The sequence below is a fragment of the Nematolebias whitei genome, chromosome 18 (assembly GCF_014905685.2).
Source record: "Nematolebias whitei isolate Nwh7 chromosome 18, NemWhi1, whole genome shotgun sequence".
NCBI lineage: Eukaryota > Metazoa > Chordata > Actinopteri > Cyprinodontiformes > Rivulidae > Nematolebias > Nematolebias whitei.
This window is the reverse complement of record NC_056515.1, coordinates 34,717,034-34,727,742: the sequence shown is the minus strand read 5'-3', so window position 1 is coordinate 34,727,742 and position 10,709 is coordinate 34,717,034. Positions and strand designations below refer to the sequence as shown.

Below are 10,709 nucleotides of genomic sequence, written 5' to 3'. Positions count from 1 at the left end.
TTTTTTTTATTAACTGTTTCTAGACTGCAACAGCGATATGTGACAGGTTTTTTTGCTTCTGCTTGCAAATTTATGAATAAAAAAAAAAAACGTGAGCGTATCAGTGTGTTAATTGTATTTTAAAGAAGATTCTGCAGGATGTGTTCGACAGCATCTGGGAAACTGTTGCATGTCAGGTGAGGCGGTGGCTCGATTTTATTTTCGTCTCCGTCTCTGTATTTACCTGAAATAAGAAAGAAGATGGATTCTAATGGTTCAAACAGAAATACGACAGTAAGACATGTTCACTCATCGTCCAATTCCTCAGTAAACATCCAGCTGAAACCAAAAGTTGGCAATAAGATAAAATGGAAGAGCAGGAAGGTGAAATAAAGATGGGAGGAGTTAACTTACCTGTTCGAACAAGAATACCCAGCATTCCTGCTCTCTGAGCTCCGCCTACATCATCTCTGGCATCCTGCAGGAATAAACCATCAACCTTCCATGCAGCATTATTATTACCCTCATTGTCTACAGCTGCTTAAAATAATTACTGTACTGTGTGAACGTGAAAATTACTAACTTTTAGGTGGCACCAACAAATACACATATTATAATTAAGGGCATTGTAGGAAAAGCATTACAGCCACTTCAGTCAAACCTTCTAAAGGGCATGGTTTCATGAAACCTTGCAAGAAGTGTTCGAGCGCTGAGCTTTCTGGGGACTTTACTAAATTATAACTACCGTATTTTCCACCGTACATCACACCGCCCTATAAGTCACATCAGTCCAAATATGTCTAGTAAAGTGGAAAAATCATAAATATGTTGCTTCGCTGTATATGTTGCATCTATTATGCATCACCGCTGACAACCCGGAAACGTGGGCCGGTGTTGTGCCAAAAATCAATTGACTGACAAATGGCGGCGGCGGGAAAGAGCATGAGAAGACTTTAACAAGAATTTAACCAGATTAACACTTACAATTATTTGTTTGCTCGAAATTATAGTAAAGGTGTGCGTCAGTCTAACTTTTCCTTAATAAATGCACTTTGACAGTCAAATCGGCTGCGTTTCAAAAGCCGATACGTGGAAGTAGGAACGAGCAGAGGGACGGGTCCCTGTGCATTTCTTTGAAATTTAACAAGATAAGCACCTAAAACAATTATTTATTTGCTTGACTTTATAGTAAAGGTGTGTCTCAGTTGAACTTTTACTTAATAAATGCACTTTGACAGTCAAATCAGCTGCATTTCGCTGGGGCGGTGCAGCGAAATTAAGCTAATTTGATGGTTGCGCCAAGCAAGCAGAATGAAGGTGGCAGGTTATGGCAAGCCGACTGTGTCATTAATAGCCACTTTTACCTATTACATGATACACCGGCATGTCATACTACTTGAGTGAAAATGGTAGTGTTCAATATTTTCAGTCAGAATGAATGAAAATATATCTCAGCCAAAACTTGTTTTATAAAAATGGAGAAAAAAAATCCATAAATATTTTTGCTTCGGTGTATAAGTCACAGGGCGTGCAAACGATGACAAAAGAAACGTGACTTATAGGGCAAAAAATACAGTAGTGGTGTATGCAATCACAGACAGCCTTTTGATTTTACTGTTAATGCCAAAGTTTTAAGCAAATATGCTGCACAATGTGTAGTGCTTGAAGGATGAATGTCAGTCACTACCACACCAAATATCTAGAAAACTGACTTGAGTTTTAGTCATTTTTGTGTTATCAATAAACCGATGTGGCCAACTTGAATTAGGTTGACTCCAAAATTTAATTAGATGAAATAGTACATACACTGATCATGACGACTCAGTTTCATTAAAATGTGTCTGCTGGTCAACTCATGCAAAAATATTATAGCTTCTTAGCCTTCAGGCAATAGTATTAGTAAAAATTAAAAAAAGGACATTTTTAAAGAAATTGGGTAGATTGGTTATTTGATTGCTTCCAACAGACTGATAACCAGCCAAAATGAAAAACAACTTGAGAAAATACTCACATCTCCTATCATGACAGCCTCACTGGGGCTACATCCTAAATCAGCCAGGGCCTGTTTAAAAACAGCACATTTGAATTACATTTTTAAAAATAAATATATATATTTAACTAATACAAACAATAAGAAATGTTCACCTGAGTAAAAAATGTTTTTTCAGGCTTTCCCACAACAGTAGCTTGACGGTCTGTGGCATACTCTAACCCTGTCACGAAGGGCCCGGGGCCAAGGGCCAAACCATCCTTACGTTTGTAATAGCGAGCTTTATGAATGGCAATAAGAGGGGCTCCATCCAGAATCATTCTAGGGAAAAATGCAACATGGATTAAAATATTGGCCTCACAACAATCACGGTAGGTAAAAAAAAAAAAAAAAAAAACTTTTATATTTGATTCTTAGGCTAAATGTAGTATTAGCTAATTTAAATACAAATATATGATAAGTGACAAAAACAACATGAGAGAATAAATTAGAACAAGTTTTCCACCTGAAAGCCTTGTTGAGAGTTTGATAATTAAAGTGATCAGGGGCGAGTCCAACGACGACAGCATTCGGCTCTGAAGTGTCAATACCTGCAGTTAAAAGGACAAAATGAACAATTTGAGAAATTTAATAAATCGTGTCATCACATTAGCTCAAACAGCTAAAGATTTATTATTTGGAGCCGAAATAGGTTTTGAAATAGAATAACTAAATAAAAAAAGAAATAAGATTGAGTGTTTTCCTTCTCACACTTCAAGTACCAGTGAAGTCTTCCAGTGCGCCGTCCTCCACCAGCAGCAGTGGTCGGTGTTGTTTCTGCTCTATTAAACTTCGTGCTGCACTCAGAGATGTGAAGATCTCTTCTTCCTGTACGTTCATAGATTAAAAAAAATAAATAAAAATCCAGCACTCCAGGTAATGCTTTATTTAATTTACAATTTAAAAATAAAAAAAAAAAAAATTGCCTTTTTTATAATTCATGTTATAATTCTCTGATATTAGCGTAATAAACATTTTTAACAAAAAAAACCTCCGGTCTTCGATGTTTCACCTGCAGGTCAAAGTTAAGACGTTGCAGTCGTTCCAGTAGATTCCTCTTGCTCTCCTTAGTCGTGTTGGTCACAAACTTCACCGATACAGAGGCCTTACGTAACCTGATGACATCAGAACACATAAACAAAGTCTCCGATGGTTAAAAGTGCATGTAGAATTTATAACTATATGAAATAAATGGGGGTACAGAAGTTAGAGAAGATGAGCCTGTGATCGACCGACAGCTAGGTCTGTCACGATCAATTTTGCTGGGCGATTAATTGTCTCAGAAATTATTGCAATTAACGATAATATTGTTTGAAATTTGACAATAATTAGCAATTGTCAAATTGAAGAAGAAATGGTGGTTGATTTGTGCGTAGTACATTTTTTTGATCACTGGATGGCGGTATAAGACTGTTTGAACCTAAGGATGGATAGTGAGAGAGCGAGCAGCCTGTCTCTAAGAAATATGGGAAGGAGGCCCCTTAACGTGAGATGGGCTGTCTCTCTGTCCCATTTTTCGGTTCTCAATATGGCGGACGCTCAGTGCAGTTTGAGCTCTTTAGCGTAGCATTTGTCATACAAAGCTTTTAATAAAAAAAATTAATAAAAAAAAAATCAGTAAACAAGTTCTCAGCTTTTTTTTTTTTGCAGAGAAAAAAACAATTTACGTGAAGGCACAGGTTTTAACCGTGAATTTTGGAGCTTCGACAAAACAGTTTTTTTCTCGAGGTCAGCCTGTTAGCTTAGCTTGTAGCTTAGCTTCTCAGCTTAGCTGCTTTTAATGATCCAAAAATGTGATTTTGGACGGTTAAAACAGATTTTAAAGAGAAGAGAGAGCGAAAGGGAGGGGTCGGTTAAGAACACCAGAGTTGAGCTTTTTGCCATCCAGTGTCTTCAGAAGAAAGAGAGAGAAACGAAGAAACGATAAAGTCGGTAAATGAAAATGAGGATCATTTTAATTATCATGCAATTAATTGATTTATTGTTTATTGCAACAGGCCTACCAACAGCATCAAAATGTGGGTGGGAGAGGTGAAGCGCTCACACCACCCTCATTTGTCCCACACTGGGCCCTTGAATAAGGCCCTTAAACCGCCCCCACCGGCACCAAAGATGGCATTACTCTGCTCCACACAGAGGATAAGAACATTCAGACATTTCCCAAATACCCATTTAATTGTTTCAAACTCACTGATATTCAGACTACTGGCCCTCCATTGTCTACTCATCACTTATTTGTGGCTGTTCCTCACCTGTTGAGGGCGTCCTGCGCCCCAGGCACTGCTGAATCTTCTATATGTAGAGTTCCACTGAGGTCAATGAGCACAGCCTTCAACACCCGTCTGCCCGCCATGCTGGAGGCCTGCGACAGACAAGACCACACGTGAGACAAAGGCTGTTTTTCATTGTCTGCATTACAACACTTTGGTTTGTTAAACATCAGAAAACAATAAAAAATAATAATAATGCATTTCTATCAAACTCAAAGTGCTTAATAAGGCTGCTGCTGATTAGTTTTACATTAACTGACTGATTATTTATACATTTTCAACAAGTATTAACAGTTTTTTGGGTTTTTTTGTACAGTTTACATAACAGATAAAAGCAGCTCAGATTGTGGTCTCAGTTGTGGATTTTCTGACGTGCATGCATACATGGAGCTTTATTCAGTTTCAATAAGCTTATTCTTTCAGAATTTATCATTTTTAGAGATCCTACATTCATAATCATAATTCACATCAGTAATGGGAGAATTTGTCAGATTACTGTGTTGATCAAACCTACATGGCGACTAACTGAGAGGATTATTGAACAGTTTCATGTGTGGACTTCTGCCTAGAACACAGATTTGGGGATCAGATTTTATTGGTTGTTGATTTCAGATGTGATCCCCTATTATTTAGACATGCACTTGGATTTCTGGCATGCAGGCATCAATTGGTGGACAAAATTAATGCTCTTAATACCCACCTAAAACGACACGCATGCACAGTCAGTAGATAAAGTAAAACAGCCATTATTTATATTCTATATCAACTGGTTGGAGAAAACTGAATTGTAAAGAAAAGGCAGAACTGAAAGTTTGTGTGCGTGTCCCTTGAGGACAAAATTAAAACATACAACCTTTACCTTTTTCTAATTTGTCATATGTTGTTTGCAGTATTGAACGTTCAAGACATGTTATTGTTCTTAAGTTGTTTAAGTGTTGTTTGCAGGCTTTTCTGTTTTATATTATTGCAAAGATTCAATTTCTTAGCATCACCCAAAACTGTTCAAATGCCCAAATATAATGAATATACTTTTTAAAAAGTACACACATACATGCAGGTATTTTATTATTATTTTACTGGGGAAAACCTTCTGGACTAAACTCTTTCAAACAGCACAATTTGAGTTTAGAATAACTGTTTGATAGATTCAGAGTTTGCAATGAGTACCTTTAAAAGCTGACAGTATCTCTCCAAAAACATTAAAAGACTTTAAAGTTGGGAGGACTATTGTTCAAGATATTTTTAAAAACAACACACACAACAAAAAGAAATACAAGTGTAGGACATGTTTGAAACTCAACAAAAACAGTTATATAAGCAGTAAATAAGTTGTAATAAAATTATCGAACTTGTTCTTTGCACAATTTCACAATAGCGTCCACTCTGGTGATTTAATTCACAAATTATGTGCAACAATATTTGCACTGAAGCTCGGTTTGTTATGATTATATAGATTTCTTAATTATAAATGTTTTTGGAGCGCTAATTTTATCACTTAAACTTTCAAAATAATTGCATAAATATAAGCACTTTAAGGTATACAGAAAACAGACGGCTAACCTTAAGCATCAGCGGCTCTTCTACTTCCTGTTTACGTTTCTTCTTCGCGGTTTAGTTTAGTCACGTGATCGGTGCTGCCCCCTGCAGGTCAAATGAGCCGCTCCTCTTAACATGCCCGTGTATTTTCGACGTATTTATTCATTTATACGTTTTTATTTTACCAGTTTTTTTTTTTTTTTTTAAACAAATAACCATAATCATTTAAGAGGGTTAGCGTCAACCACTTAATCACTTACTGGAATAATAAAAAAACATATGTGTTTCATCACACTAACAACCAACAGATGTGTGCATTACATGGTCTTTTGGATTTATCATGGAGATGTATTATCACTATGATAAATAAATCTTTCTGCATGAAGCCAGACAACATGGATCAAATCCTCTTTCCGTGTCACTGTCACACAGTGAATAACACAGTTGTTTTTCACTAGATGTAAAAAAAAAAAAAAAAACTCTTTAGATAATATATTTTGGAAAAACATGGAGTTTAAGATGCGATAAGTTTAAATGTTGTTGGGTATGGGAAAAAATATAATTTCAGCTGTTTTTTCAACTGTTTTGTGTTCCTTTCAGCTTAATTCAGCTAGTCCAACATGTGCTTCTATAACTTATTTCTGCTAGTACCAGTTTGTTATGCTCCTTTCAACTGATTTTTGCTCAATTCAGCTGTTTCTGCAAATTCCAGCTAATGTTTAGCTGTCTTTGTGCTAATTTCACCTTTTCAGCTAATTCCACTTTTTTATCATTTCAACTATTTTCAGATTAATTCAGCATATCTATGCTCTACCCACATCCTTCTGGTAAATTAAGTTTCTTTTTGCTTGTTTTAGCTACCATTCAGCTGTTTTTGGTAAATTTCTGCTTTTCTCAGATAATTTCAACTTTATTGTGCTAATTTCTGCTTCTTTCAACGTCAGTGGGCACAATTAAGCTCACTTCACTTCCTTTTGGAAATTTAAGCTTCTTTCTACATTTCTTTAGCTACTATTCAGCTGTTTTATTTAAAAAACTAGGATAACTGCCATTTTTTAGAGCTGTTCATCTGAAATTGGGCATGTTGGTAGCTGACAACAATCCCTAATAGACTGACTTAAAATCAGAAATCCAATATGGCCACCTTAGCAAAAAAAAAAAGAAAAATACTATAAATCAGACAAATGCTGAATGAAAATAAAAAATCCAGGATGGCCACTAACACTACTTTTGAATGGATTTAATTTGGTGAGGTTATAGATGAGAACGTTCCCTATCACACTGCATCCAAATCAAAAATCAAAGATGGCCACCTTAGTAAAAAAAGAAAAACTACGATAACTCAGGCATTTTAAGAGCTATTCAGCTGAATTGTGTTATAGTGGCTGAGAGTGAACCCACACACACAGTACTGTCAGATCAACAGTTTATATCAGCTGCAGCCTGGCAGTCCATTACATTAGGAACAATTCTGCTTCCTTCTGATATTTGAAGCTTCTTTCTGCTGTTTTAAGCTACTTTTCAACTGTTTTCTTGACATTCTTAAGCAAGAAGCATTCACATTTGCATTTTTGCAAGAAATGCGAATTCTCTTGTGGTTTTAAGTCGATAAAATATAATTTTCTTGTCAAAATAAAGTTTTAATGTAGTGCATTGTAAACATCAATTTGTTGTGGATTCCATTTGACTTGTAAATTGCACTCCAGAATACTAAATTTAATGGTGTTTTAAAAAAATATATATACTTTTGCTCAACAGGAATCCATAGTTTGTAGATAAACTGAAACGGAGCTCTATGTAATTTATTACGACCAGGCCAGAGATCTGTGAATGTGCACAAACACTGTCCTGTTGAGTAGGCTGTGATCGCTTTCAGCTTTTTCCGTGAGCCCCCACGCCTAAACCCAGACTAATCACGTATCAAAGTGGCTTTCGTGTTCAAATCTCCCTGTTAAACATATGCTTTTAATTCCAGCAGAGCCTCTCTCCTCAAATCCTTTATTTTTAGGGTCAAAACTGATGTGAATAAACATGGTTGTGGAGCAACAGGGGAGAGGATGATAATTCACAACATATTGGGATTATTATTAAAGTGGATAAAGACAAATGGACCCAACATGAAACGTGAAAGAAATGTGCACTCATTGAAAGGTGAGGGTTGGCTCGTTTAAATACGATTAATAGCATCATAAAGTTCTTAACTCTAACAAACCGAAGACGCAAATCCATGAATGCTGCATTTAATTCAGAACAGCAGCACATCTCAATGCTTGAAGCACTGGACAACGTGTAAACATTAAAGAGGTTTGAGTTGTTTTTGGAAATACAGTTTAAAATGTACACTTTTTTTAGACATAAAAAAAAAAAAACAGGTTTTACACAACAGTGAATAGAAGTAATCACTCTCACGAGGTTTGGAGCAATTTAAACTGTTGCAAATAAGAATGAAAATATAAAAAAAAGTCCCAACAATGTTTTCACAAAACATATGGCACATATCCTTTCGTCATCTGAACCGGTTCCTGTCAATCCATCTTTTGAGATTATAATCAACAGATTCTGTGCAGCAGAAAAAGAGTTATCACCATGCGTTAAGACTTTCGCTAAATTAAATGTTAGGTGGTTCTTGTGCTCGTGAGCAGAATAAAAAAAAAAAAAACAACTCAAGACATATTTAGATTACAGGTGCAATATTGTGAAAAAGTTAAAATTATTTGTAAATCATTTAAACTCATATTTTACATATTTATCTGAAAATCAGACACTGAATTATTATTTTTTCATTATATGTAAGCCATAATCATCAAAGGAAGAAGAGAAAGAAATAAACGCTTGAAATATATGTGTAATGAATTTATGAGTTTCACTTTATGAAAAGAATGAAGAAAAAAAAAAGAACTTTTTCATGAAGTCTCTAAATGACAAACTGCTTAGTGCGTGAAGGTTTGTGTGTTTTCTTTGTTCTTTGGCAAGCGTTGAATCCTCTGGCTTGAAGCATCCATGGTCAGCGGTCAACCGAACAGCAACAACAGGACGATGCATGCAGAGTTCACTAATATTAAAGGCACTGCAAAAAAACACAAAGGAAAAACACAGGTTGACAAACTGTCATCACCGACCGCAGTTATTTTCTCAAGAAAATAATGCAAAAACTTTTTTTTTTTTTTTACATCTAAGTTTATGGAATAAATGATTATGTGGATTAAAAATAAAAAGATTCGTCCAACCTCTCATGACGGTCCGAACAGAGCGGATGAGATGAAGGAGCTGAGCTTTGACTCCTGGATCATCTCCAAAACCTCCAACTCCTTGTTCTACACCCCAACCGACTGGAAACAAATAGGAAAGTTTAAGGAAGGCGGTTGAGCCAAATAATCAAACCACAATCCAATGACAATAATACAATCCGACACCAACTTTGGTATTACATGCTCTATATCATATACTTTAAGTTCTGCTATGTAGATTTTTAATCATTCAGGACAAATATCTATAAGTTATTAAACAGCACAGGATCAATATTCATTGTTATGCTGATGATACACAGTTATACTGTAAGATAAATAAATAATTATGCTGCCTTTCTTTTTATTTGTGATTGTATCTCTTATTGTATATTGAATTGTTTTGTTTTTAAAAAATGAATAAACTTATCTAAATAAATATTGTAAGATAGCTGCAGGTCTCTCGTAAGTAACTCAATGAGATTAACCTATATAAATAAAGGTTGAATTAATCAATCTCTGGGTACATTTTTTTTTAGAATTCTTCTTAAAGTGTCATACCTTCTAGAGATCTAGAATAATATTATTGCTAATGCAAAGTATATTATAAAGGCCACAAGATTTTTCATGAAACAATCACTTGGCAGTTTAACCATTTAGTTATTTAACAAATAGCATAGTCAATATATAAGTTCAAGGATGAAAATATACAAATCTTTTTTAGCATTTCAGATATTCAAATCCTCATTTCTCATCTTTCTGGATGAAATAAGTTGATTTTTCATATCTAGAATTAATATTATAGAAATCTAACAGAATAATTACGAGAAGAAACGATTACGATATTGACAGCGTGGATGTTAGTCACAAATTTCATGCAACGTGTTTAATGTTAAAATTAAATTCCTCAACTTTTTAAATAAATATTCAAAATACATGTTTGCTTTATTTTAGAAATGAGTAGTCTGATTATTAGTGGGTGAAGTTGCTAATTAACTAATTATAAGATTTATTTGATGTTTGATTGTTTTCCTTTTTTTTTTTAATTACACTTATGACTTGTAATAATGGAACTGTAGTGACTAAAAATGCATTTTTCTTATCAAAAGATTGTTTTTTCGCAGTGTTCGAGCTAAAAAGTAGGAATGCATATTAGAATATTATGTAGACTTGATATTTGTTCTACAAAAAATAATGTTTTAGACATCTGAAATGCAGCAAATCTTCAAAGCATGCATTTACATGACAAAAGTTTGATTTATGAGTAAAAGCTCAGCGCCTGTCCAACTATTATATGATAAATCGGCTTGCCATACTAGGACAAGAAACGATAAATGGAGACGGTAGGTTATGGCAGAATATAAAACATGACAGCATATATTAGTATGTAACCTGTTTCTAAATCCCAGCATGGTAATTAAATTGAGTTTACCGACATAATGAGACTGCAAGACGAGCAGCGCTTCCTGCCCAGCTCTCGTTAGCATTAAAACTGCGTTACTTTACAAATAAACAAGCTACAAAGAGAAACACTTACTCTTGCTGAGAAATCTCTCCTCATGCAGCACAGCGATGGCATTAGTGCATAAAATAGCGGTCTGGATAAGAGTATACAGGGTGAACGCCATGCTGGCAACTGACTCTCCTCCTCTTCAAGCTCCGTGGCCGTAA

General features: G+C 35.1%; 2 protein-coding genes across 2 annotated transcripts; both read right to left on the bottom strand.

The window, feature by feature from the left end:
- Window positions 1-67: 67 nt before the first annotated feature.
- Window positions 68-5,862, bottom strand: hdhd2 (haloacid dehalogenase-like hydrolase domain containing 2). Its single transcript, XM_037691884.1, has 9 exons — window positions 5,839-5,862; window positions 4,261-4,370; window positions 3,021-3,123; window positions 2,731-2,836; window positions 2,475-2,559; window positions 2,125-2,290; window positions 1,991-2,041; window positions 394-457; window positions 68-223 (listed from the first exon to the last, which is right to left on the bottom strand). The coding sequence occupies exons 1-9, from the start codon at window positions 5,845-5,847 to the stop codon at window positions 120-122; spliced, it is 798 nt and encodes a 265-aa protein (XP_037547812.1). The 5' UTR covers window positions 5,848-5,862; the 3' UTR covers window positions 68-119.
- A 2,718-nt stretch (window positions 5,863-8,580) lies between these two features.
- On the bottom strand, window positions 8,581-10,709 carry ier3ip1 (immediate early response 3 interacting protein 1). The gene is made up of 3 exons (XM_037691887.1): window positions 10,576-10,709; window positions 9,042-9,143; window positions 8,581-8,881 (listed from the first exon to the last, which is right to left on the bottom strand). Exons 1-3 carry the CDS (start codon window positions 10,664-10,666, stop codon window positions 8,826-8,828), a joined length of 249 nt encoding a protein of 82 aa, XP_037547815.1. The 5' UTR covers window positions 10,667-10,709; the 3' UTR covers window positions 8,581-8,825.

Coding starts and splice junctions, on each gene's coding strand:
- hdhd2 (XM_037691884.1), bottom strand. Junction 2,560..2,730: donor CGCACTGGAAGACTTCACTG/GTACTTGAAGTG, acceptor TTTTAACTGCAG/GTATTGACACTTCAGAGCCG. Junction 2,042..2,124: donor AAAAAACATTTTTTACTCAG/GTGAACATTTCT, acceptor GTTTTTAAACAG/GCCCTGGCTGATTTAGGATG.
- ier3ip1 (XM_037691887.1), bottom strand. CDS start 10,666: ATGGCGTTCACCCTGTATACTCTTATCCAGACCGCTATTTTATGCACT. Junction 9,144..10,575: donor GGAGAGATTTCTCAGCAAGA/GTAAGTGTTTCT, acceptor ATTTGTTTCCAG/TCGGTTGGGGTGTAGAACAA. Junction 8,882..9,041: donor TGTTCGGACCGTCATGAGAG/GTTGGACGAATC, acceptor GTTTTTTTGCAG/TGCCTTTAATATTAGTGAAC.